Source organism: Centroberyx gerrardi, chromosome 8 (assembly GCF_048128805.1).
Source record: "Centroberyx gerrardi isolate f3 chromosome 8, fCenGer3.hap1.cur.20231027, whole genome shotgun sequence".
NCBI lineage: Eukaryota > Metazoa > Chordata > Actinopteri > Beryciformes > Berycidae > Centroberyx > Centroberyx gerrardi.
In genome coordinates, this window is record NC_136004.1 from 22301668 (window position 1) to 22327482 (window position 25815).

The following is a 25815-nucleotide window of genomic DNA, read 5'->3' on the forward strand; positions in this document are numbered from 1 at the left end:
GGACAGTCACTGGTCTCTTAGCTGCACTGGAAGAAAGCCTCTGAGGAGGAAAAGAGAAACAAAATTGACAGACTATTTTAGGCATGAAAAAAAGGCATGAAAAAAAATACAAGTGCAAACCCCTATCTCACACGTGTTATTTTTCCCAAAAGAAATCCATATAAGTAAAAAAAACAAAAAAACACACACAATCTTTTATGTACAAACTTAAAGTTGTGTTTGAAGGCCAGAGAGAGAGTGAGAAAGAGAGAGAGAAAGCAATGTGGCAAAGATGGAGATGGAGCTATCCAGAATTTGACAGCAAAGCATAGGTAGTAAAAATGGTATGGAGACAGTGTCAATAGATATTTAAGCTATGGGTTAGGACTTTTTGGACTTTTGGGAGAACTATTGTGTAGTCGATATTTTCATGGACACAGATTTCAGTTCTTTAGCCTAAAGCCTCTTTCTACGCTTAAGTTTTATCTGAGACACATGACCAATATGTGACCGTTTTGATGATACAGGCTTGGGGAAATCATGACCATAAAGCAAACATTTATTGTTAGCTATCTCTTCACAGTTAGTTCCTCACAAGAGTCAAAGATAATAAAAATCCGCTTAATGTCAATTTGGATGTCTGTGGCTGCAAGTAAAGCTAGGCTATTCCTGGGTGTAAAAGATTGTTCAAGTTATTGCTTTATGGCTAAAGTACACTTTGCTTCTGAGAATCCAAATCTGACCTTTCAATGTATGACATCATCAACACCCTCACTATGTCCTGGAACAACATCAAGTCATCGTCAGTAAAGACTGTCAGTCACAGAAGCCCACAAATGCACTTTGTGTGTGCATGCATGGACACTGCCACACACAGAAGGATTACAAGTGATGACAGCAGTGAAGAGTCATTAATCTGGATGTGGAGAGAAGTAATTTAGTGTGTAATCTGAAAAACAAAGCCTTGAAAAGATTGCCATAATCCTTTTTGCAATAAGCACCAAAAGAAGAAAGGGAAATAAATACATACTCGGAACAAGATATGTAATGGTCAGACCAGTAGACAGACAAGAAGAACAGGAAAGAAATGGGCATGACATGTAACAGGTTGGGAGAAAGACTACAACTCGCAATGTTGGAAGTGCATGGTATGAGCCACCACAACACCTCAGTATTGGATAATAAGTCTATACTGCTTCTACAGACCAAATCTGCAGGAAAAAAGTTCATGATTTTGACTATTTGGGGAGTAAAGGAGGGGGAAAGGTGTAGTTCTTGATTTGCACATGCAGGGGTCTGGCAGGTGAATTATGAGGAACTCAAGTAGAAAATATCTGAACCCAACCCATTTTCACATTCTCTTAGGTCTGTAACAAGTGGAATTTGATACTAAAATTATAAAAAAGACTTCTTAAAAGGAAAAATCCACCATAAAACACTAACACAGTAACACTGTTAAAACAACAGCCATTGGCAATGCACCTTGCATTCCTGGGTCCATTTTGTTGTTTGGTGGTGTATTTTTCTTATTCCCATGGATGACTGTCCAAACGTAGATGACGTGACATCACGTTGATTTATTTGCAGCGCAGCTACAACGGAGTTTAATGGGAGAACATTTTTCAACGATCTAAAACATCAATGGTAAATGTAAGGTTTTGGTGTCAGTCCTTCAGAATCAAGGAGAACAAGTGCTTCTTTCTAGACTACCCATTTTGCACCTATGTTGAAAAATCATACAAGGAGAAATCCATTGTAGAAGAGGCAGAGGTACAAATTTTTCCACTGACAGTAGCATCAATAGTCCATAATGCAACTCAGCCACAAAACATGCTGCATTTTGAGTAAGAGGCGCGATACTCACTGTAAGAAATTACTAACTGAAGTAAAAGTGGCTATAACAAAAACGTAAATTACAACACTTCATCACAAAAATACTCCTTGAATGCAATGAATATCACAGATAGATAACTGTGCAAGAGTACCTGAGGGTGGAATTTTCCTTTGTAGAGTGATAGCCATGTCACATGTCACTCCCATGAATGCACCATCAACAAGCACTATCCATACTCACTTCGCATGAGGGCCTCTATCCTACTTCTAGCTGCTGTTGGTTGGCCTGGAATAGGCTCAGTCATTGTAACTGGTATGTCATGCGTACTAACTCACTTTAGAGTACAGAACGGTGGTTTATTGCTATATTGTGTTTTGTTGTGTTGTGTTGTGCTATGCTGGGTGCAGAAAGAGGCCAGTCACAGCTCCCTCGATGTGCCTTTGTAAGTTATAGACACTACAGTCTAGCTTTTGTTTTTCCTGCCGATAGTCATGGTTGTATTGCACAAGGATATCGGTCGCTCCCGAAAACTAAGAAGGCAAACGGTAGCAAAACCCTGCCATCCTTCTGAGTTTGCAGAGCCAATAAGTCAATAAACAACTGTTCATTTCAGCAATACCGCATTGCTCGAGCATCACCCTGTCACAAAATGAGCAGAGCCGAGGATCATAGGAGATGGGATAATTTCTCAACCCAGCTGTTTTCAAGTCTAGTTTCTGCTCACTTGCTTATGTTTTCATTAATTTCATTATCTAGCGTAAATTCCTTTCACAATACCAGTGATATGCCTTGCTTGGTAACAGGATCTGACCCAGAGGAAATGCAACTGGACCTGTAAGCAAGTTATTTGGGGAACAGAAACATGTGCATTACTGCATGCAATTTCTATTTTAAGCTCTTCAAAAATCTTCCACACTGGCCTAAGGCTGAGCAAAAAAGCAGCAGGTTTAGTGATAAAGGCTAGCAGAACTCCGATGGAAGAACTTGTTTTTTCTAGTTAAGCATGATTTGCAGTACCTCAGCTTCTACATCAGCTAACCCTATAGGCTGATCACACATGGAAAAGGCTTGAGACGTAATCCCATTGAATGATTTCATGTACTGGAACTGGCAACTGAGCTCAGGTGGCTATAGAACAAAGCCAAGGCCAGTTAATGGCAAATTGCACTCACCTGAGCAGTCAACGTTTATCTTTTTCCACCCTCCTCCATTCACCACTACACCACCCTTCCAGTTCACTCCTATTATCATTGTATCATCTATTCACACATAGCCTTATCAGAATCAGGCAGCAGTAAGTTGCAAGATAACAGACACAGAGATAAGGTAAAACAAATACAAAGGGAAGGGGAAAGCTTTCAAACAAGATGCCGCACATGTGCTACATCAGACACAGTGCTTCCAACATTTAGCCTTTTCTGGATTTGATTACTATCCCTGTATTTAATCACCCTACGTTTGTTTGGTATGAACAACAAAACCGGATGATGAACTTCTATTGACCTTAAAATTTATTTGCAACTGTGGGGTTAATTTCCTGTTAGTCTGGAGGTGTTGCTGAAGAATGGATTCAGAGGAAGCACTACTGGCTGCTCATGAGTCTTGGCCTTGGAGCAAATTGTCTGATGAATGACGTTACAAGCGTAGCCAACTGCCCTCGTCATAGGCTTATGATCACATCTCCAGGAAACATTACCTAGAAAGCAGAGCTAAGCCAGAGCCAAATAGGCCGGCTTGTATAAATGGCAGTGAGAACAATCAGCAGACGTTTTAATACTCTGTTGATTTTATATTTAGAGGGAGGAGCAGCTGGAATACAGCAAGTGTGAATTCCAGCCTAGCAAGTAAGTGTGACACCATACCTTGCCCATAAATGAAGGGAACCAACTCTAGCATGTGGACTTCCTCAATGTTGAACAAACTTATAGTAAACTGGTTATTCAAAGCTCTTGCTAAGTTCTCCAAACAAATATCTTGACAAGGGTGGAATATGACAGGTCCAAGTCCTCACAACTAACATGATAAGATTTGCACATTAACATTTCCATTGGCTCTGTGGTAATATTAATGTAGGCTACTATGAAATGTTCACTTTTTGATTCTTAACAGAAGTAGCAGCAACATGGGACACATAGTATAAACTGGCCAAACTCTTAAGCCCATATCACTGGCTCTGGAGGTACTCTAACATAGAAATAATTTGGGCAAACAATGGCTAGGCATATTGACTGACCTAGACATAATGTAATCACGATGGGTTTCACTCAGGAAATGGCTTGGTAAACGGAAAGCCACTCCTCTCTTTTATATCGAGTATGCATCCTCTCTAATCTAACAAGTAAGCAACCACCCACGCACCGGTTTCTCTGTGTAGCATTATTATGGTAATTTTATAGCTGAATTTTACAAGGATCAGAGTACACCGCCGGTATAAAGAGAAACAGACCTAAGTAGTTTAGACAGTAGTATTATATAGTGTCATTATATCTCACATTGACAAAAGGGCAAGGCTCATTGTAATTACACAAATAGGTGAGTTAGGTGTGGCTTTAGTGGCAAGTGTTAATATTTTCTTTCTCTCTCTCTCACACACAGAGACAGACAGACAAACAAATGTCATCTTGTCCTTCATCTGCATGTAACAAAATGCCCATAGCAGTGTCCTACCTTTGACAATCATAGCATATCTGTATCTACCACACAATTCAATTACCTGGCCTCAAAGACAGGCTATTCCTGTTAGCTGTATGCAACACTTGACCTTTAGTGACATTTGAATGAACTGGTTATTTTGGAAGTGGTGGAGAAGCGGTCTAGGACAGGGGGTCCTCAACTTCTTCATTTCATTCAGGACCCCAAATAGATATGCATTCCCTATCTGAGAAGATGTTTTGGATTAGGATTTAGAATAGAGTTGCACAGTTGTCTACACTGTAGATGGGGTGATAACCACAGTGGGGAGATCAAAACCTTTACAGTGAGAGAACATGTAAGGATCAGCATTTAAAGAAATTGTGGAAAAGCACTGAGATGTTACTGTTGAATGAGAATGACAAAAGACTATTTTTAGATAGATAAACAAAATGGAAATACAACAGCAGACACGAGGCTTGCAGGATCAAGCAAGAAAGAAAGTGTCTGAATGGCATACAAAATGTGTCAGCAGAACCCCACTTTTTTTTTTTTATTATTCAGATAGAGTGGGCATGTATCAGCATCTGCAACCAGCTCCAATGGACAGCTAATTAGCTATCTTAGCACCCTCACAGACAGCCACACACACAGCTGACAGCTGCTAGCTAACGGTTAGCTAAGAACTAAAACAGAACAGGCGATATCGTGCTCCAGCTTCCACGAATAGGTTGTCAAAAGCTTAAAAGCCCGCAGTCCGACTATTTGTAAAGGTTTCCCATGTTGACACGAAAACACAACACTTGTTAGAGATGTTCATCCTAAAGACTAGCATGCTGCCACTCATTAGAAGCCCCAGTTTGCTAACGTTAGCCACTAGTGAATGAATGTCTTGACTCAGAAACGGAAAGTTCTCACATCACAGATTACAGACTTGTAATGTTTGGAGAAAATCGAGTCACCTTACCTCTGCTTGAATATGATTGTATAACCGCACTTTCCCCTTGCAGATTACAGTTTACAGAGCATATTTCTTCAAGATTTCAGGGGACAACCGCAGTTTGACCGCTTCGTTTGTCCCTTGACAGCAGCGTCAGATGCGAAAAGCCGGTGGAGAGATGAGCTCCAAAGCGGTGTGTGGAGGAACCTAGCCGCTCAGCCAATCACATGCCAGGATTTCCTCCTCAGCTACCGTAAAGGCATGCGCAAGAGGTTTTTTGAGAGGCCCATCATTCGTAGTTACGGTAAATCTAGGGTTATCTCTAAGGAGGTTTTACATTATCTGATGTTGTGTGTGCTTTCAAACTAACAACAAAAACAAAAAATTAAAAACTAAAAACTAAACTTAACTAAACTAAAATTAAATTAAACAGCTGCATGCATGAAATTACTACTGGTGGTAATAATTAATGTACAATCAATCTCTATAATACAGCATGCATAAGCCTATATGCACACGCCAAAGACACCTCTTTTCATCCAAAATAAACACAAACACTCATTTCCTAAATGTATGTTATGGAGAAATTAGATATTAAAGTGCTGCACACCTACCACATGTTGTCACCCCATAAGTGTTCCCCTTAAAGAGACATCCCCTTAAAAGCCATTCAGAGACATTATCTACACATTTACTTTATAATATTGCACTATAGCAGCCACTGTAAGGTCCTTGGCTTCTTGAATTACTGCAGGATTTTCAGTGCAGCAAGAATCTACATGTGCACTATGTAACAATAAACACTAGAGGACAGCAGAGGTCTGCTTGGACCATGGGTTGGATTTAGGGATGTATTTAATCTGTTTTTAACCTCAGATTTCAAAATGCAATCCAAAATAAAGAATCTGGAGCTTTTGGAGGGTAAATTATTCTCTAAACATACGCACATATGTGCATGGGGAGGGGAGAGAGAGAGAAAACTCTCTTCGCATTTTGAAATTTCATTACATAATGACAGTGACATACTTTAGTTACTTCCCTTGGTTTAACTTATGGACCTCTAACTCATATTTATTCACATTAAGTATTATTTAATTCACATTACTTGTGACTTAATATGTTTTGACACACTCTGAAACCAAAAGAGAGCCAGTGTGGCCAAGTATACCCAGTGCCTTCTGATACAGTTTGATGCACTCATCACTGCCAGCCTTTCACAGCTCTCCCTCCCACCTGTGTACCTGTACCTGTGCTGTGCTTCACACTGAAGGTCGAGTGTGCCCAAGGTTTGCCAAATTACATTTAGGATTTCTACCCCTTTCTCACTGCAGCGCTGGCACAAGCAGTCACACCAGGACACATAGGAAACAACCTTGAAAGACTAGTATCAGCAATATTTAATTTAACATTCATCTGACATCAGCAATTGCACCAAGACAAAAGAAAACACATGTCAAAGAATAGTTTTAGTAGTGTTTTATTACATATGTTTCAGCAAAAACAGAAACTGCAAAAGGAGATACTGTCAATCAAATACTGAGCATTAAAAACCTCACAGTTCTTCTCCCATGAAAAGCTGAGGCCTCCTTAAAGCGTGTGAGTACAAAAGAGAGAAGAGCCCACAAAGTTTTGACTGGTTCACAAAGTGACGCATAATAAAAACAACAAAGTTTAAGCTAGTTCAGAAAGCCATGCAGGAGGGAGAGAATATGTTACATTCAGCAAGCTGGAAGCATCAAGGTGTACTGAGGCACATTTTCTACATTGCTTCACACACTTAAAAGAAAGTACTTAGGCTCAGCAACCATATGTGTTATTTTTGTGTTATGTGTCACTGAAATTATTGCTGGCTGTTAGGTTACCTGCAGAGGAAACTGATGCAAAATGTGACCAGACCTGTATCAATTATTAACTAAATTCCTTTCAATTAGTTTGCCTGGAGTACAGCTTCTGTATCTATTTCTATAAACAGATAAATGGCTCTGGAACAGAAGATGGACAGAATTTGCACTTTTCGTTTAATCAAACAATCACCGCTTTCGTCCTGCTCATGGTCAATTGATCCAGCACTCCAATTCAGGTCTGGTTGTTACCATAGAGATACATTATTGACTGAAACTGACAATGGTATTGTTTCAGGTGTGACTGAGGAAAACAGGCCTGCCTTTCTGAATGTGCTAGTGAGTCTAAAATTGAATGTGCTTTATGTCTGTTGTGAATAGATAAGAATATACCTTGATACCTTTGTATGGCTCGATCCTTTAGGAAAGTCATACGATGTTGTGCAAGTGATGATCTGCTTATAACCTATGTATAATAGGTTCAAACATTATGGAAGTCAACCGTTTCAGAACAACTTAATGTGTAAATTCACAGTTGACAGCTGCAAAAGCATTTGACAAGAAAAAAAGAAACTTTTCTTTTTTCCCATTTAACCTTTTCAGCTGGGGGTATTGTAGAGAGATGGATGTAGTCCTGAGGCTGTCTGTTATCAGTTATGGTAGTAAATCATCTACAAGGCTTGCTACTGTTACAAAGCTGTAGCTTGTATAGCTGGAGGATACAAATGGATAGGTACAGAAGAGTCGGTGCTAACTGATTGGAGGTTTGGTCAGGTCAGAATGAAATATTGGACTGAACGACAATTGGCCCACTGTACATGTGATGCATGACTTCTTCTGAGGTGTTGTAGCTGTGTTGGCAGTGTTTCCTCTACATCTTCATTTTCATCACAGTAAAGCTTTACAAGTTAAACAGTGAGACTAGGGATGGCGTAAGCTTATGTGACTGAATATTAAGTCCAGGTTAAAATGTAGAATATGGAGCATGGGGATGGAACTTGTGTATTTTTGGCACTAGCCCAACAGGAGTATTTTTCTCCATATAATCACTACTAGCTTCTATTAAATTTGGATGAGTGAGGTGAATTCTGTACTAGGCAAAGGCCAGCAGGCTTCATCCAGCAATACATTACATCTGTTATGAATGTTGATATGATGAACTTGGCGAGGTGACATCAGATGCCAGAATAAGTAACATTCTGAGGGTCTACTGTCTAACAGTCTGGATAGAAAAGTATTTCAAAAATATATGTTTTTTATTATCCATCCCATATATTTATACGGTTAACGGGCATAATTAGAAGCATTGGGTATGCAGCATGTCAATCATTAATTCCTATAAAGGTTGTAAAGGAACTACATTCTCCAAAGGGTGTAAGAGATAGATAATAAATACACTGTATGTCCCATTGTTTTGCATTTAGGCTATAGCTTTCTGTGACTAACATATAATTGAGCAAAATGGAGACAGATATTTAGCTGACTAGTACTGAGGCGAATAGTACCTCTGCAGACACACAATAGGAATACAGCAGACGATGACCTTGTTCAGTGCATCAGGCAGACAGGATTTGCACTTATGTGATAGTTTAAACCGCTTACCATCAAAATAAAGCAAAGTTTGCTGAATAATCATAAATTATTACCACATAGCACTCCACATTTAAACAAGATAAAACCCACTCCAAATAAACATAGAACTGTGCTAACAGCAGTCAACAAAGAATATCAGCAACAACAGTCTTCAGAAATATACTATAGCATTAAATATGACGACAAAGTTTGGGATTTTATACAAGTTTACAAGGCATACAGCAGTGACAGAGCTCAGTATGTCACTGTGGGAGTGTTAAAACAGTGAGAAATATAACACTAACATCCTCATGGTTTACCCAGCTGCAGATTTTGACTGATTGTTTATCAGTAAATACATTCAGACTCCACATTGTCTCTATGACAAGAAAAACGTCCAACTGACAAACAAAAGAAAATTTTCCTGTGTCACTCTCATTATTTGGTGAATTACAGTGGCGGAAGACTGTTTGACTTTTGGAAAAATGACGGACTGAACCACAGCAGGGGATCTGGTTTAGGAAAACAGATGTAAAGAAAACTGAAACCAAACAGAGGCAGTGAACCCTCTCCTGCAAGTTATTGTTATGCAGCGCACAGTAGCCCAGCTCTTGTTATCTGCTCACTGTCAGACATTTGCAGATGTTTTTTGTAACAGAATAAATCACTCTCAAGTCAAAGTCCAGCACATCTTTCCCTTGACTTATGATAGCACACCATGAATATCACATTCGCTAACTGGCTGATTATTTCTGGATATTCTTGTGACGGAAGAAATCCTTTTATATGTTGCAAAGTTAAGCATGGTTCTTTAATTTTAACCCGAATGCTTTTCTCATTCCTCATGTTTATTGCCTGAAAGCACCTCTAGGCGAAGCAGCAGAATTGCTTGTTCAAGTGAGGCCTGCTGTGCGTTTAAACCCATTTAATCATATTTTGTGAGTGCGGACATTCTTCTTCAACGCCAAGTGAGGGTTTTAGTCACCTAATGTGCAATAGATCTTGTACCACAAGGACAACAGGTGCTGAGACTAAGGCCTAATCTTTCAACTTTATGTAACTGTTGATACTCACTATGTAAAGCACTGTGAGCATTTGGAAACCCATTACTATGTTGTATCTGCGGTTGCCTTGGAACTGAGCTTCAGCATCACGAGTTGGGAGTCTGTGGCGGCGGAAGCCTGGGCACCCTTCGATTAATGTTCACCTGTTTGGTTTCTTCCTTCCTCCCTCCCTCTTTTCCTCTCTTCCCCTCTCCTTTCTCCTCACTCTGCCTGCACAGCTTCAGCGCCCGGGAGATGAACACATCCAGGTCAAACAGTCTCTCCTCTTGCTTGACGGGCAGCGGCTCCAAAGGATCGTCATTAACCGCTTGGAAATGGGAGGACGTGGAAGACGGGGGTGGAGACTCTCGGGGAGGAAGAAGAGGCGAGGTGGGAGGAGAGACCGACTGAGGCGACTGAGGAGGGAGCGGAGAGGTGGGAGACGAGGGCAGCAGTGAAGGAAGAGAGTTAGAGGAAGAGGTGACAGGAGGAAGAGGGCTTAGTCTGTCTTCGTCGTAATCGGCCGACGGTTGGCGCACGACTTCTGGGTAGCGATGGAAGAGCGGAGTCGGGAGGTCGGTAGGGGAGAGAGGGAGAGGGGGAGAGGAGGTGTAGCAGGAGGGGGAGATGGGCCCCAGAGGGGGGCTGGGCGAGTGCAAACGAGACTGGGTGCTCTCCACCCAGCGAGAAATCTCCTGGAATAAATCCCCCGTTTCCTCCTCTCCCTTTCCCTCTGCCTCTTCTGCTTCCTCCTCCTTCGCCTCTCCCAGGTCCTCCACACTGCCTCCGATAGGCTCAGCGGGGACAGGCAGAGTGTTAGTATTGCGCTTCCAGTGAGACAGATCCAGGATCAGCTTAGGTTCTGAGTAGTGCTGCGGCTTGCCCTCCCTCCAGGCGATCTTATCCAGATACGAGGGAGAGCCCACTTTGTAGTCACAGGAGCGGCCGCAGTCTAGCTCCGCATAGCCCAGACCACAGGCCCGGTCCAGAGAGGGGTGGGAGTTTTCCAGGAAGCGTTCTGCCGAGCTGCTGTGGGAATATTTGCGCGGGTCGACCTGCGCAAAAGGGGGGAGGTGGGCAGGGAGGGAGAGGGTGATAAAGGGGGATGGTGGTAATGAAGATTTCATTTGAATTGCATTGGGTGTAACTGCATTTATAGCAATTCTAATTTGTTACTAAAGGTGCTACGTGTAGAATTTTAACATCGATAAATCATTACCACATTCATTTTGAGACATTCATATAATTACCATCGCTGAGAAGATTGGCAGCCTCTACACTGCATTTTACATTGTGTGCCACCAGGTCGGATTTCGTAGGAAATCTGTGGGATTACTTTATGGCACAAAACAGGAAGGAAGGGAGTTCTTCCAGTGCAAACAGAGCTAAAACTTTTTCTCAAAATTGCAGATGGTGGAAGGAGTGAAAAGCCTACGGAAAAATCATGTATAACGTGTTTATCCTCTTCAGTAAACAGAGGAAACAAATGGAGGGGGTGCTAAGGAGGGGGAGGGGGGGACAAAAACCACCATGTGACCAGAAGCAACAGGGTTTATGGGAAATGCGGTCTTAATTTTGGAAAACACTAGCACTAACAATGCCACTGGTGTGAGACAGAGGCTACCGATCATCTTGACCATGGTCTCATTTTTTTACAATAATTACACCAAAGTGTCACAGTTAATTTGTCAATGTTATATTAATGTTTAAAAATGCTACACATAGCACTTTAATTTACTGTAGTTGTTGGCATACAGTACCAGCTGGAAGTAGGAAAGCTGACTGAGACCTGACCATCTTGATCATGGTCTCATTTGTTTACGTAGCACCTTTAACCTCACAAGCCTCACCTTCTTAATAGTGACCTCTCATTCTATTTTGTTACAGTAAGACATTAACATGACTTGGTCATGACAGTTTAAGGTGGAAAAAACTATATCCAACCTGCGCCTCCTCTAACAGCGAGGTGGAAGTGGCACGCGGATCCCTCTGCACCTCCTCGTCCTCTGTGGTGTCTCCCAGATCGGAGGCCATGCAGCCGGGGGGCATGCAGCGACACCTCCCCCCCGACTGCTGCCAGCACACATCCGTTGACAGGCTGGAAAGGAAAGGAAGAGATTAAGTATTGCTATTAGTCTTAAATACAGAATAATCATTTAAATTGTGTTGTTTCTTGATGCTTAGCTTCTTAAATCCTCTGAAATAAAAATGAAAAATGAAACTTTGTTGCTGTATATTCAAATGAGGAGAGGAAGTGTTGATATAAATAAAGAATCTTAGTTATAGTTTCTTGTATCCAATCTCATAATGCTTTGTTGGGCCATCAATTTGACTAAGAGTTTCTACAATATTTCAATATTGCAATATTTCACTTTCCATGAAATAGACCAGGTGAATCCAGGGGAAAGCTACGATCCCTTCTAGATTTTACCTAAATCCACTTCAGACTTGTAGATAAATGGGAGGAGATGGGTTAAGAAGGATTTCTAAGCATTGAGATGACTGAGATAGGGATTGTGCACAAAGGGTATATCCTCGTAATAAGTTTATGTGCAGTCAACCTCCAGTGTTAGATTGGAGGTTGAATGAATTTTAGAATCACAATCTAAAGTAATAGTTAAAATAATTCAGCAGGACTGCAACCACCATAGAAACATCTGTAGATACTCTAGCATCCATGTTACACTGTAGCAGAACTGCAGCCATTGCAATGTAAACAATTTGGTAAGATTATCATTCAGCCTCTAAACAGCAATAAAAGATTTTGTGCTCTTCAAATAAATTAAATGTAACACTGGGAAAATTGCATTATTCCATGTTTCTATTCTAGGTTAGCTGAGTGTTTGTTTTCTGTAACCAAGGTATCAGTTAATTTGATTAGAAATCAACAAAATGGACCAGACTTCCTGACTGCTGATTAGATGTGAAACAGCTGCCTGTTATACAGGAATAACAGACCCCAGGATGCATTCACGGGCCAATCAGAACTGAGTATTCAACAAAGCCATGTAATACAGGTTAAATAACATCCTGAACAACAGAGAACTGGTATCTTGGATGTTGCTACACTGTATCATAGCAGTGGTAGTTTGATCCGATCTAAAATTTTGAATAAATCTGAATAAAACAAATGAAAGAATGGATTAATGAATCAACCACCCAGCTAACCAATTAAAAATTTAAATCTACGCACCTATCCCAGTGGATGCTGGAGGCCTGACTGTTGCTGTTGCTGTGGCTCTGCTCAGTGACAAGGCTATCCTCCAGTTCGTCCTCGATGCGGAAGGGCTGCGACGAGGTGGGCTCGTCCTGCGGACAGGAGTACTGCTTGAGGAAGGGGTGGGACAGCGCCGCTTCAGCCGTCAGACGATCCACAGGGTTAAAGGTCAAGATACGCTCAAGGAAGTCCACAGCTGAGAGGAGAGGAAGGAGGGATGAGTGAAGGAGGAGGTATGGGAGAAGAGACGAGAGGAGAAAGTCAGACGCTTTACAGTAATACTATTCTAAAACCTTATTACATCTAGATTAAAATGTTTCATAAACAAAATGTAGTTGCCATATATCCCTCTCAGGGCTGAATTTGTCTTCTGTTTCTATTCTGTCATCCCTTCTTCTGTTCCTCATTCACTAACAGGTCAGAGAAGGTCCTGCTTGCTGTTTCTTCTTTTCTTTCTTCTTCACTTCCTCCTTTTCTCTCACCCTTCCCCATCCTCTTCCTCACTGCCTGATCTCCCTCCTCCTTCCATCGCTCCACCCCTCCCCTCCACTCACCCTGAGCATCCACTTCAGGCAGCAGTTCAGAAAAGGATCTTCTGACTCTCCACCCGCGACTGACGTATGTTGGCATCACCTGGAGAAGGACGAGAGAGAGGGAAAAATATGCACATCATTCTATTTTTGTCTTTTTAAAATACTCTTTTAAGCACTGTTTTTTTTTTTAGAAGAATAAGGTATACATATCATTCCTCTTATCATTAAAATGTCAATCAATGTTCAATATTTACATAAAAACAGCTGGCAAACAAAGAGTGGGATTGTGCAGCGAGTATGCCACTGCCACTGAAACTATTAATGTCCACACTTTTAAGTGCTGGGCAGACGAATGAGACGTCACCTGCAGCAGGTCGTGCCTGTCCTCCTCTCTCAGCACCGGCACCGTGTCGAGAATCAGCTGCATCTGCTCCAGCTCATGAACTCCTGAGGAACGGAGCAGACCAATCAGAGACAAGCAGGGAGAGACAGAGGACCAATTACAGAAGCAGAAAGACAAAGGTGACCAATTAGGGTGATTGATAAGGAATAACTAGGAGGTATGAGCTGTCTAGTGAGAGAAATGGTAAGATAAGGAGGCCCAATAAAAGTATAATTACAGACAGGTCGAAATGCTCTTAAGTAAAAAAATAAGTCCACAAATTTCCACTCTAATACCGTCATATTAGGTAGAACAATCACTTTAAATGTCACTTTTTACTTTTCTGTTCCCTGTTCTCTTTCTGATCATTAGTCTAAAATCTGTTGAGTTCATTCACACCAGCAGGGGGTGTTATAACAACACATTCACCACAGGGAAGGAAGGACACGGAGTGCATTTGAAACGGGATGAGAGTGCATGGCATCCCCGCTGGTGAACAAAAATATAGAGTTAATCCACTTTGTTAACTCTGGAGGTTAAGTGAAAAGTAAGGGAAACATCTCTAACGCTCGATCTGGTTGAAACTTTAACAAAGCGTTGCACTGGGAGCACCAGAGGACCGATGGCACCATCTCTGCTGGTGGAGGTCAGTCTATCCTGTCGGGAGGAACTACATCTGCTTCAGACAGCGAGCATTTCTCTATCGTCATTGTTATTCTGGTCAGGCAAAGAAACAGCCTGCAGAGAGAGAAGAAAGTGTCTTTGGTGGAGGACACGCTACAAACAAAAAGTCTCCTTAGCTCACAGTTGATGTCACCTCTCCCATTTAAAGCTGTTTTGCGCTGCCTATTTTGCATCTCTGCTAGTGAGAACTTTGCTTTATTTATTGGAGGAGACAAATGGCTTGCTTGATTAAAACTGATTCCTCCATTACTGATTTATACTACTTCATAAATCAGTAACCATACAGAGAAGACTGTCAATGTTTCATCCTATTGAGACAGGTGTTTTACTTTGTTTGGGTGGCTCTGTCTGTTATATGCTTATTGATACTGCAGATACTGATATACAAATATAACACAACTATATGCTATACTGCCCTACAAAGGTAAACAGCAGTAACTATGTTTTTGTGTTTTTCAAAGTCCAAATGTCAAGTTTCGATTTCATTTTAGCAAAAAGCAGACCCATAGGTGCTACTAAAGAATATTATCCACTTCTGTACCAAGAATGCTTTTGTCAGAACAGGAGATAATGAAGATGAAGATAATTAAGTCTTTTCTCAGTTTCAATCTGTCTTGGTCTTATGCAGTTACTGCCTTTAGTTTTGTAGTGCACTGTAGTATTAATGATATTACCATAAATTCACACTTCCAAAGGTTTGAGTATTGCATTTCTATTCTCACTTTTCTGTCTCACTTCACACTTCAGTTTTTTAGCATGAGTTTTTAGCATGACTCTTAGTGCCATCCTCCACCCTCCTATCTACATGGGGCAGCTGAGGTGAAATGTACCAGGTAAATAGTAGGACTTCACTACCTCATGATATTGTTGGTGTCCTGTAGAGACTGTGGATGTCTAATTTTGATTTGTCAAGAATTTATCTTTATTTACTTTAACTGACAGATGTCAGGTCAAGTCTCTCTTGAAAAAGAGAGACCTGAGAGAGATGCATCGCAATGAGACAACCTGGTAAAATAAAGGTAAAATAAAATAAAATAAACTGACAGAGGTCACTTTCCTAGTAACTAAACACCAAATCCAAATCTGTGTAAAGCCTGACATCTAATGGTAAAAAGCATGCTACCAGATGATGTCACCGCCTGTTGCACTGTAAAGAAGGTGACATCACCTGGCACCAAAGATCAGCCAATAGAATATGGTAATTTCAGTAGCATGTTTTTTTACCATAACATTTCAGGCTTTGCACAGATTTGGGTTTGGAGTTAAGTTACTCTTTAATATGTCATCAGGACCCTGGAACCAAGCCAAACTATCAACAAGGCTGCACACGCATGTAAAATGTCATAAATACCAGGGTGTGAATTGGAAAAATCAACCAGTTTTTCTCAATTCCTGAAAAGAAAACTTTTTGGAGATATTAAGAGGTTTCTGCAGGACACTAATGATATGATGATATGTCATTATGCTGTGACATCAATGGTCAAAGATGTCATATGTTTCTGCAGGACATGAAAGACATGATGACAGGATTATGTATAAAAAAATAATCCTACAGTGGAATTTCAGTGCATTTCAGTTGTATAACGAACAGATGTGTATACCTGCAAAGAGCATGCGTCCAGTGAGCATCTCAGCCAGTATGCAGCCAGCGGCCCACATGTCTATGGCCTTGGTGTAGTTGTTGGGGGACAGGAGCAGACGAGGGGAACGATACCATTTAGTCACCAGACCCTCGGACAGATAGCCCTAGAGAGGCAGGCGAGTAAGGGGAAAAAAAGGAGAAGAAGAGAGAGAGAGAGAGAGATCGGGAGATATACTGTAGTTATAATTAGGGATGAGAGAAATGTTACCATTAGTAGCGCACATGCACCTGTGTGTGTGTGTGTGTGTGTGTGTACACATGTGTGTGTGTATGCAGTGATCACTTTGTTCATATGCGTTACAATCCATCAGGCGTTTTGCTAGTAGTTATTTTTGGCAGAGAGCGAGCATGTGTATTTGGTAATATCAACTGCAAAAAGGAAACCTGAGCTCTGAAAAAGGATATTTTGATTTATACCCACAGAGACTTCATTATTTGTAATGGCAGCTACATTAACACTGAAACTGCCTTCTACATACACACTGAAGTAGAAAACCTTCCCCTGTTCCTCTACCTCCAATTACTGAGTTTCACCGGGCCTTTGATTTCACTGCTCTGCTCTGCTGTAAAACAGCACACTGCTTCTCATTAGTGCTGCTCCGACAAGGCTCGCGTCTGCCTTACTTTTATAGGTTCAGCTACAATAAATAACATGTATAAGTCTGTGTATGGAGATGAGCCACAAACAGGAATATATTCGGACACGTACAAACCCGATGTGTTCATGTGGGAAGTTGTTCCCTGTTGCTGTCGTTAGCGCTCTCTTTGCCTTTTATCCACTTCTGCCCTGCATCTCTCCACCTCTCCTCCCTCTCCGCTCATCATCTGTAATCCCCCCCTCCCTCCCTCCAATCCCTCAATCCCCCAATCCCCATGCTCGCTCCGTGCCATTTCCACCCTCTTCCTGGCCTCTTAATCTCTCCTCCGCCGTCCTCAGCTGCCCCCCTCCTGTCCTCTTACCACCTCCTCTCCTGTCCTGTTTGATCTCTCTCTCCTCCTCCCTCCTCTGCCCTCCGCTGCTCTCTCCTCCCTATCTGCTCTCCCTTCACCTCTCGCCTAACGTCTCCTATTTCCACATCTCTTTTGTCGCCATTCACCTATCTCTCGCTCTCTCTATCTCTCTCTCTCTCCAGTCTTTTGATGCCTCTGCTCTCCACAGTCTCTCTTTCTCTTCTCTCTGCTGTCTTCACGCCTCTGCCCCTTCCATGCCCCAGCCACCTTTCTTCTCCTTTTCCCTCTTTCCACCTCTCTTACCCCCTCCCCAACCCTCTCTCCTCTTCTCTCTCTCTCCTCTGCCCTCTCTCCACCTCGCTCTCTGTCCTCTCTCTCTCTCTCTCTCTCTCTCTCTCTCTCTCATCTCTCTATTCCTCTGCCCTCCCTCGTTGTTCTCTGTCCTCCGCTGTGTGCCAACAGATGACGGAGCAGAAACTGCTGCTCAATGTTTAATGATGGTCAGGCAAACATACACCCACCTCCTCCTCCTCCTCTTTCTCTCTATCCCTCCCTCCCTTGCTCATCGCTCTCCGTCACTCTCTCCCTCCAAGCCTTCCTTCCTTTCTGCTTCCCAGCAAGCATTTGACAGGTGGAGACGTGCAGAAGGTGGCCTAGTTCCACGTCAACCCAAACGAGCACAACATTTTCACCATGTAATATTATAGTAGGGTGAAAAAAAAAATCATATTAAAAGAGCTTTGGAAACTGTTTTGAACTAAGAAAGATAGGTATTATTTATGATTTCAGGCCGTCATATCAACATCTATTCAATGTTTAAGTGTTCGCTGGGTTCCTTCTCTCCTCTCCTCCTTCCCTTCCTCCCTCTCTCTTCTCTTCCCTTCCACCCATACTCCTCCTGCCATCCGCTTCCCTTCCCCCTCTCCATCCGTCTCCCTTATTCTCAACTCTCCTCAATCTTTTCTCTTCTCTCCGTCATCATTATCAGCTGCGTCTGTTTCCCCTCCCTTCCTCCTCTTCCCTTCACGCTTCACCCCTCCTCTCTCTGCTTGCTTCACCTCCTTTCTCACCTCTGTCTCGGCTTCCTCCCTCTCTTCTCGCCAGTTACAGTTGCCTTCCTTTCATTTTCACCTGTGTCCTCATCCTTCCCTCCCTCCTTCTCACTCTCTCACTCCTTTCCTCCTTTCTGTTTTTCTTGCTTTACTTCCCTCCCTCTCCCTTTTTCTCTCTCTCTCTCTTCTCCTCCTCTTCTTCTTTCTCTCTGTCCTTCATTCAGGTCATGAATAATTTCTGGGCAGATCTGGGGCTGTCTCAGCAGGTGATGGGGTAGATTCACACACACACACACACACACACACACACACACACACACAGACAAACACTAAATTCCGACCGGCATCGACTGTTAATAACCTCGACTGACATCACAAATAATGTTTTCCCTCCCTCTCTGTTTTCCGTCGCTCTCCTCTCAACCCCTCTGCCGTCTCTCTTCGCCTGGGTAAATGTTTGTCTTTGTAGTCGGAGGAGTGCGCTTCCACACACAGCCTGTCAAACGGCTTCATTTCAGCGCACTGCAAAGTCACAGTGCCCTGACAAACATTCCTGTGACCATAGACTAACCATGTAAGACACGTGTAAGTGCTAGGAAAAGACAGAAAGTAAGAGCGAAGGAGAGAGGTAGAGGGATGGATTTTTGAGAGCAATTAGAGATGATTCAGTGGGGAGAGGGTGGCGTGGGATCAGGGTTAGTATTTCTTGCCTCTAGCTTTGGAAGAGGAGACTTGTTCATGTTCAGAAATCTAGATCAGTCTGTCTAACTGTCCAACGTAGCATTATGTGAATTCTGATTTAGGGAGACCATGATACATCGGCACCATTTTGAAGCAATATGAATGGGACATGTAACCAATAACTTGGACAAACAGTCTTTTTTCATAGCCCAATATGGAAGTTCATACTATTTGTGAACCTCCATCCCTACTGAAGTCAACATTGCCCATGTACATTACCTCAAAACGTTTGAAAACGCAATGCCTTTGCTGTACATTATTAAATAAGAGAGGCGCCACTAGCACGTACAATCCAGGCATCTGCTTTGGTGTCAAGATTGTATCACAAATAGCACAGCATCATCTCACACTTACCATCACACACACACACACAGATACACACACACACACACACACACACACATACACACACACACACACACATACGTACGTAACTGGTAATGAAAACAAATATTATGCTAATGAACAGTGACAACCTGAGGTGCTGGCTGACAGACTTATATTAAATCAGACACACACTCAACTAACTAACTCCCAATTTCCAATTCAAAACAATTCAAACCGTATCACCACTGTTGTCACTCCAGCACAGGCCGTTTAAATTAGCTAAAATTGGAGCGTAATATGCAGACTGGCCTGTTGTTGGTTATTTATGAGTTCCAGTTATCAAGGCTGGTACCTGTGACTAAACTCTGCAGAGCCTGATACATTCAGTGCCAGACCAAGGTAAAATACAGGAGTGGGCTTTAAATATAAATTATAATATCAAACCTCCAATCAATTATGGGTATATATGCATTATGAATGTGTATATATGCATAAAATATACACATACACATATATTTTTTATAACAGGTTGGACTTGCTGACTTCTCCTCATAAACAACATAAAGAAACCATTACAGTCTCAAAGTGCTTTTAATGCTCATTTATAGCTGATATGTACTCTCAGTCCTCGTATCAATAGCTTAGTCGATCACACTTTCTTTGGATAGTCCAATGTTGATACTCAACTTCCTCCTTGGGTTTAGGGTTAGGCTAAGGTCAGGGTTAGGGTTACATAGTCTGTAGTGAAGCACCAAATAGCCAAGCGGCACTTGAACATCTACTTTCAGTCACCTGATAGTCGAGTATCAGCATTGGACTATCAAAATAAAGTTTTACTGCTCAGAACAAAAACACTTTGATCCAATATATAAGCTCCAAACAAGAGGACAGCCCCGGACTCCTGGACGGATCCTACATTATAAATATTAAAATTACGTGGTTCAGCACAATGGGAGAAAGATCTGGGTGTACCTCTCACAACAGATCAGTGGGAAGCTATACTGAGTCGTCATAAAGTTATACAAATGAAGATTTTGTTTAGGTCATATATCACCCCACACAAACTGAAGAAAATGAGCCGTAATGTTTCAGATATGTGCTGGCATGGCTGTGGGATGACTGGCACTCTTATGCATCAACTGTGGCACTACCCAGAGGTAAGAAGATTTTGGGTAAATGTGAAAGATTTTTTGTGCAAAATACTGGATATAAATTTCCCATTATGTCCAACAGTGGGTCTACTGGGAAGTAAGATAGACGGAGTAACCTCAAAAGAATTACAACACTTAATTGGATTAGCCTTTCTCTCAGTGAAACGGACAAAACTTATTAATTGGAAGGTGAGGAAATTAAATTGTTTCAATATAGACAGCTGGCTTAAAGATTATTTGGATTTGGTATCTATGTAACAAGCAGCATCAGTTCTTCAAGATCTGGGCAGTGGCCACACAGGCTCTTTGAGTCTAATCATGTCAGTTTTTAACAAAAACTAAATAAATTAGGATGCACATTAATAATAACAGCCAGTGGAGACTAGGAGTCCCTGTTTTGTTTTCATCTCTTATTTATTTATTTTGTTTTTGTTGTTTTTACTTTCACTTACGCATGTATGCGGTACTTACAAATGAGCATACATGGTGTATGTTGCTGGTCCACAAGGCCATGATGGCAATTATATAGGCCTATGCTGGTGTATAGCATCCTGAATAGATTTGTGTTTATACAGAGTTTTTTTGATATCCCTAGTTTGAACTCAGGCGGTGAGAGGTAATCATCAAGACACTAGGGGCTTGATGGTTTCCTTCCCACCCCCCAAGATATTAAAATGTTTTTGTTTTATTGTAAACATGCTTTCAAATGGCTTTAAGATAGGTATGCTGCACTCTCTGTCCCGAGCCTGGTCCCGATGGAGTGAAGCTGGGCACCTGACCTGTTGTTGTGCTGCCGGTCAGATGCTTAGTGCCTGCTTCACAGAACCAGGCCATTACCATTGTCTGTTTGTTTTATATTTTTGTGTGTGTGTGGGTGGGGGTGGGGGTGGGGGTGGGTGGGTGGGATGGGGAGTCGGGGTGGGGAGGGGGCAGGGGCTTTAATGTGTTATATCCTGCCCTGTCAGTGTTTCTGTATATTGTTTTTGTTGTATTATAAATCTGGAAAATAAAAAATCTATCTGGAAAAAAAAAAAAAATTACATGGTTCAGAATATTTAATACTGTTTTCTAATCTATTTTGCAGAGAAATTCATTGTTACAGATACACATACCAATGATGCCAAGGAGCACATAACATGTTAGTGACACAAGCAGAGAGGGAGAGAGAGAGAGAAAGACATCCCTTTCTTTATCATGGCCTCTGTCTTTGGCTATACATGTCCCTTCATCTGTCAGTTTGGTTGCCTTCTGTCTTTGTGTCACCCCATCTCTCTCTCTCTCTCTCTCTCTCTCTCTCTCTCTCTCTCTCTCTCTCTCTCTCTCTCTCTCTCCCTCTCTCTCTCTCTCTCTCTCCTCTCTCTCCTCTCTCTCTCTCTCTCTCTCTCTCTCTCGCCCTCTCTCTCTGACATTCATTTATCTCTCGTATGAATCAACATTGTCTCAGTGCAGTTCAGGCCTGGACATTCTGTTCTCACACACACAGAGTGCAGTGGGTAGGTACACAGTGTAAAAGACACACACACACACACACACACACACACACACGCATGTTGCCTCTCTTGCTGTCTGTTTGTCTGAGGAATAAGGAGAGATAGAGGCGAATCAGACAGAAATAATTAAAGAAAACAGTATTCTAGCTGACTTCTGGTCCAAGACACCTTGTTCCTGCTGACCCAAACTACCAAACTCTCTCTCTCTCTCTCTCTCTCTCTCACTCTCTCTCTCTCCCTCTCCATTTCTCTTCCTTGCACTTTTTCTCACCCTTTCTTTCTCTCTCTTTCCTTTTCTACCATTCACCTCTCTTCTCCCTGTCTCACTTCCTCTCACCCTTCCATGACTCAGTATTTCTCACCCCTGTTCCTCAGCTGTTCTCTACCCCCCACCCCATACACACACACCTCACCCCCCCCCCCATCACCCCCTCCACCCTCCGCCCCCCTGTGTCTGCACCCTGCTTATGCCTGGTCCCGTGCTCTGGGCTGACAAAGATCGCCTTTCACAAGAGCTCCTCTCCACACACACACACACACATCCTGCCCTGCTAGTGTTACAGTATTGCTCTGGGATCCTCGTCCATAATAAAGCAGCACAATGGAGCAGTAAATTGTCACATTAATCTCTCAGAGCCATTCATCCACACTGGACAGGTTAATCACAGGGTCTGATTAGTATACAACTTGATACCAGGGTTGGGAAGAAGGCTTTAATAGCAGGGTTTGGGCTGGAGAGGAGGCCCATTGTGAAAGACACAGGTCGGCAGCATCAGTCGTGGCGATGTGTAATGGGATGAGCCACTGATAGCAAAAGACTAGGCTAGGTTGTACTGCAGTCACTATGACGTTGTTACATTTCCAATCTATGACCCTGGGTATGATAAGACGGTCATTATAATGTATGCAAAGGGAAGAGAGACTAAGAAGAGACAGAGAATAACAAATACACGTACACACACAAACAAAAGGAAACAAGGCAACAGTAAACATGTCGTCCCCCACGAATGATGCAATCAGTAACAAGATGCATCATCCCTCAAAAATAAAATTTGACCTTTAATTATAGTGCCCACACCAGGCCAATCAGTATAATTTTTTAAACGTCAGAAAACAATGCCAAAATGATTCATCCCTCCAAGTTTAGTCAAAATCAGACCTTTAATTATAGCCTAAACCCATCAGGCGCTATAATGTTTTAAACACTAGAACACAATGTGAATGACAATGCATCATTCCTCCAAGTTTTGTCAAAATCCGACCAGCGGTAAACAGACAGACAGACCGACAGACAGACCGATGCAGCCATTTCATCACATTGGAAATAAAAAATGCATGTAAACCTGTTGATTTTTAATAGGAGGATCCTTTCAAAGCAATATCTCCTCCACCGCTAGACAAGGACAAGGGTTTTTGTACTGCTGTCCGATAACAACACAGGGCCAGGGCCTGCGGAGCCTCTATCTCTCCCCTGATAACAGCTCTACCTCAATGAAAGGGAGAGAAAGAGATAATGTTTAATACTACAGTGTTTCCCCCTATGTTCATCGATCAGCATCAGCCACGCATTGCACGAAAACTGCCCACACCGCTTGAAAAATATAAAGAGAGTGAAAATTCTTCCACTCACTGACTTCATCCACTTGGCTGACTTTATCGTTTACAGTAGAGCCATTTGTATATCATGACGTATGTATCCAAATACACCATTTTTAAAAAGGCACTGGGAGTGAGACAGGGAAAGGGAATGGGAGGTCTCATAGCCAAAATTACCTCCATGCTCTGTCGCTACAAACAATACAGTCAAGAGACACATACTCATGGCTGACTCATGTACAGTGTGTTATGGATTCACAAAATTAATATGAAACTTAAAAGATGAACATGAGGCAAAAGAAAAGACTGGCAGAATGATCATAGGTATAAGCTATTTCATTTTGGGTCTTAATAAAGTAGCACGTGTTTATTAGTCTCAATGTTAGAACGGATGGAAACAGCAGAACAGCAAACTAAGTATACTGTCTCAATACTTAATATTCTTGATTCCAATATGGAAAGAGTTACCGCTCTATTTGTGAGTGTGAGTGTTTGCCCTTATGTGTGCACACGCTTGCTTCCTTGAGTGTGTCTTGCCTTTTACCTTGTGAGAATAGTGAGGGTCGACTATTCTGGCCAGCCCAAAGTCTCCTATCTTGAGCAGCAGTTGGTCTGTATTGATGAAGATGTTAGCAGGCTTCAGGTCTCTGTGCAGCACGTTAGCTGAGTGGATGAACTTCAGGCCCCTCAGCAGCTGGTAGAACAGCAAAGTAGCATGACCTGTCCAGGCGTGAAAGACACACATTATATTGCATTTAGCTTTTTGTGTACTTTGTTTTTTTACATTTTGCTTTTTTTAGGGTTTGTTCTTAAAATGTTTGACTTGTGGTGGCGACCTTTGGCACATTCTACTCCAAAATAAAGGTCTGTTTTACTCCAGTACTTTCAAACATGCATATGTACAAATATTTCACAGAAAAATACATATAAAACTTATGTTAAGCTCCCTCATTGCATAAAACTCATGTTCCATTATTGTATAAAAGGCTGCAGCAATTAATTAAGAGATTAAAATTGGCCCTCAATCCAATAAATCACAATGTAAACAAAGCCAGCAGTGGAGCAACAGGAGAGACCAGTAGTGTTTCATCAGGAGGAACCATGCTGTAATTACAAATTTGGCCTTTAACTGTCCAAAGTCACAGAAATATCAGATGTGAAATCTATTTTCCATTTGCCCTTTGTTTCCCATACCTGTGGGTAGCGGCCCTTGTTCCAGCAGCCGAGCCAGATCCGTTTCCATGCACTCCTGGACGATGTACAGGGCACTGAGCAGGGTGGGGTCCCGGGGCAGCGGCCGCCCGTACGGCGCCAGAACCTCATGCACCCGGACCACGTTCTCATGGTGCAGCCGGTGGGTGATTTTGACCTCCCGCAGGCCGTGTTTCACCGACACGGTGTCACGCATCACCAGCTTTTTAACTGCCACACGCTGTCCAGTACGCTGGTCCACCGCTGACAGGACCAGGCCCGTGACACCCGTGCCTAGAGGTCGAAGGTCAACGAAGTGACCGCCCAGGTCAAAGCCGTGCAGGAAGAGAGGGGTGTCTTGTCTGGCCATGGCAGCTCAGACTAGAGGTGTCGTATTATGAGGGGAAAGGTGGCACCTCAAGCTGGACGGATCCCCAAAATGTCTGGATTAAAAGAGCTTTCTTATTGTCTTAAGCACACAATGTCGCATCTTGTTGGTGAGTCAAGAACTCCAATCTGAGCCCCAATTTTTCTTCAGCAAACCGGCACATGCAGATGTCTGTTTTCATGTAGACGAGACCCAAATTTGTATTGAGGGTGTTATATTGCAAGTAGGCTAAAAGATGAATCACTTCCGTCAGGACTAAGAAGAAGTTTCCTCATGCATTCTCTCCACCTCCTCCTCTAGTCTTAGTGTGGGCAGATCCTTACTACATAAAGGTTTACCAGGCCCTCTGTTTTACTTGCCTTTCCCTATTCATGTGGACTTCCAAACACTGATAACACACTAGGCATCCCATTTTAAATTATCGGTGCGGTGTGTAGGACATGGGGGCTTCTGAATATCAAAGGGAAACTCAGAAAGGATCGAAATAAATAAAACCAAGTGGGCAGAAATCAAACATTTGGTTTAGTCAGTGATCTTACAGGTCTAGGTTTAAACATGTGTTTGTAAATCATCTGCATGTAAGAAATACTGTATAAAAGTAATTGATTTTTCTCTCTCCCTTGAGCATTT

At 42.2% G+C, this 25815-nt stretch overlaps 1 protein-coding gene across 3 annotated transcripts; it reads right to left on the bottom strand.

The window, feature by feature from the left end:
• Nucleotides 1-9086: 9086 nt before the first annotated feature.
• Nucleotides 9087-25544, bottom strand: mapk4 (mitogen-activated protein kinase 4). 3 transcript variants are annotated; one of them, XM_078285217.1, is made up of 9 exons: nucleotides 24801-25544; nucleotides 24151-24326; nucleotides 16258-16402; nucleotides 13955-14037; nucleotides 13612-13690; nucleotides 13034-13253; nucleotides 11785-11938; nucleotides 10620-10895; nucleotides 9087-10577 (listed from the first exon to the last, which is right to left on the bottom strand). In XM_078285217.1, exons 1-9 carry the CDS (start codon nucleotides 25165-25167, stop codon nucleotides 9948-9950), a joined length of 2130 nt encoding a protein of 709 aa, XP_078141343.1. In that variant the 5' UTR covers nucleotides 25168-25544; the 3' UTR covers nucleotides 9087-9947. The 3 variants fall into 3 exon arrangements, with proteins under 3 accessions (XP_078141343.1, XP_078141342.1, XP_071763340.2); XM_078285216.1 differs by having other exon boundaries at nucleotides 9087-10895; XM_071907239.2 differs by having other exon boundaries at nucleotides 9087-10895; nucleotides 11785-11949; nucleotides 13033-13253.
• Nucleotides 25545-25815: the final 271 nt, after the last annotated feature.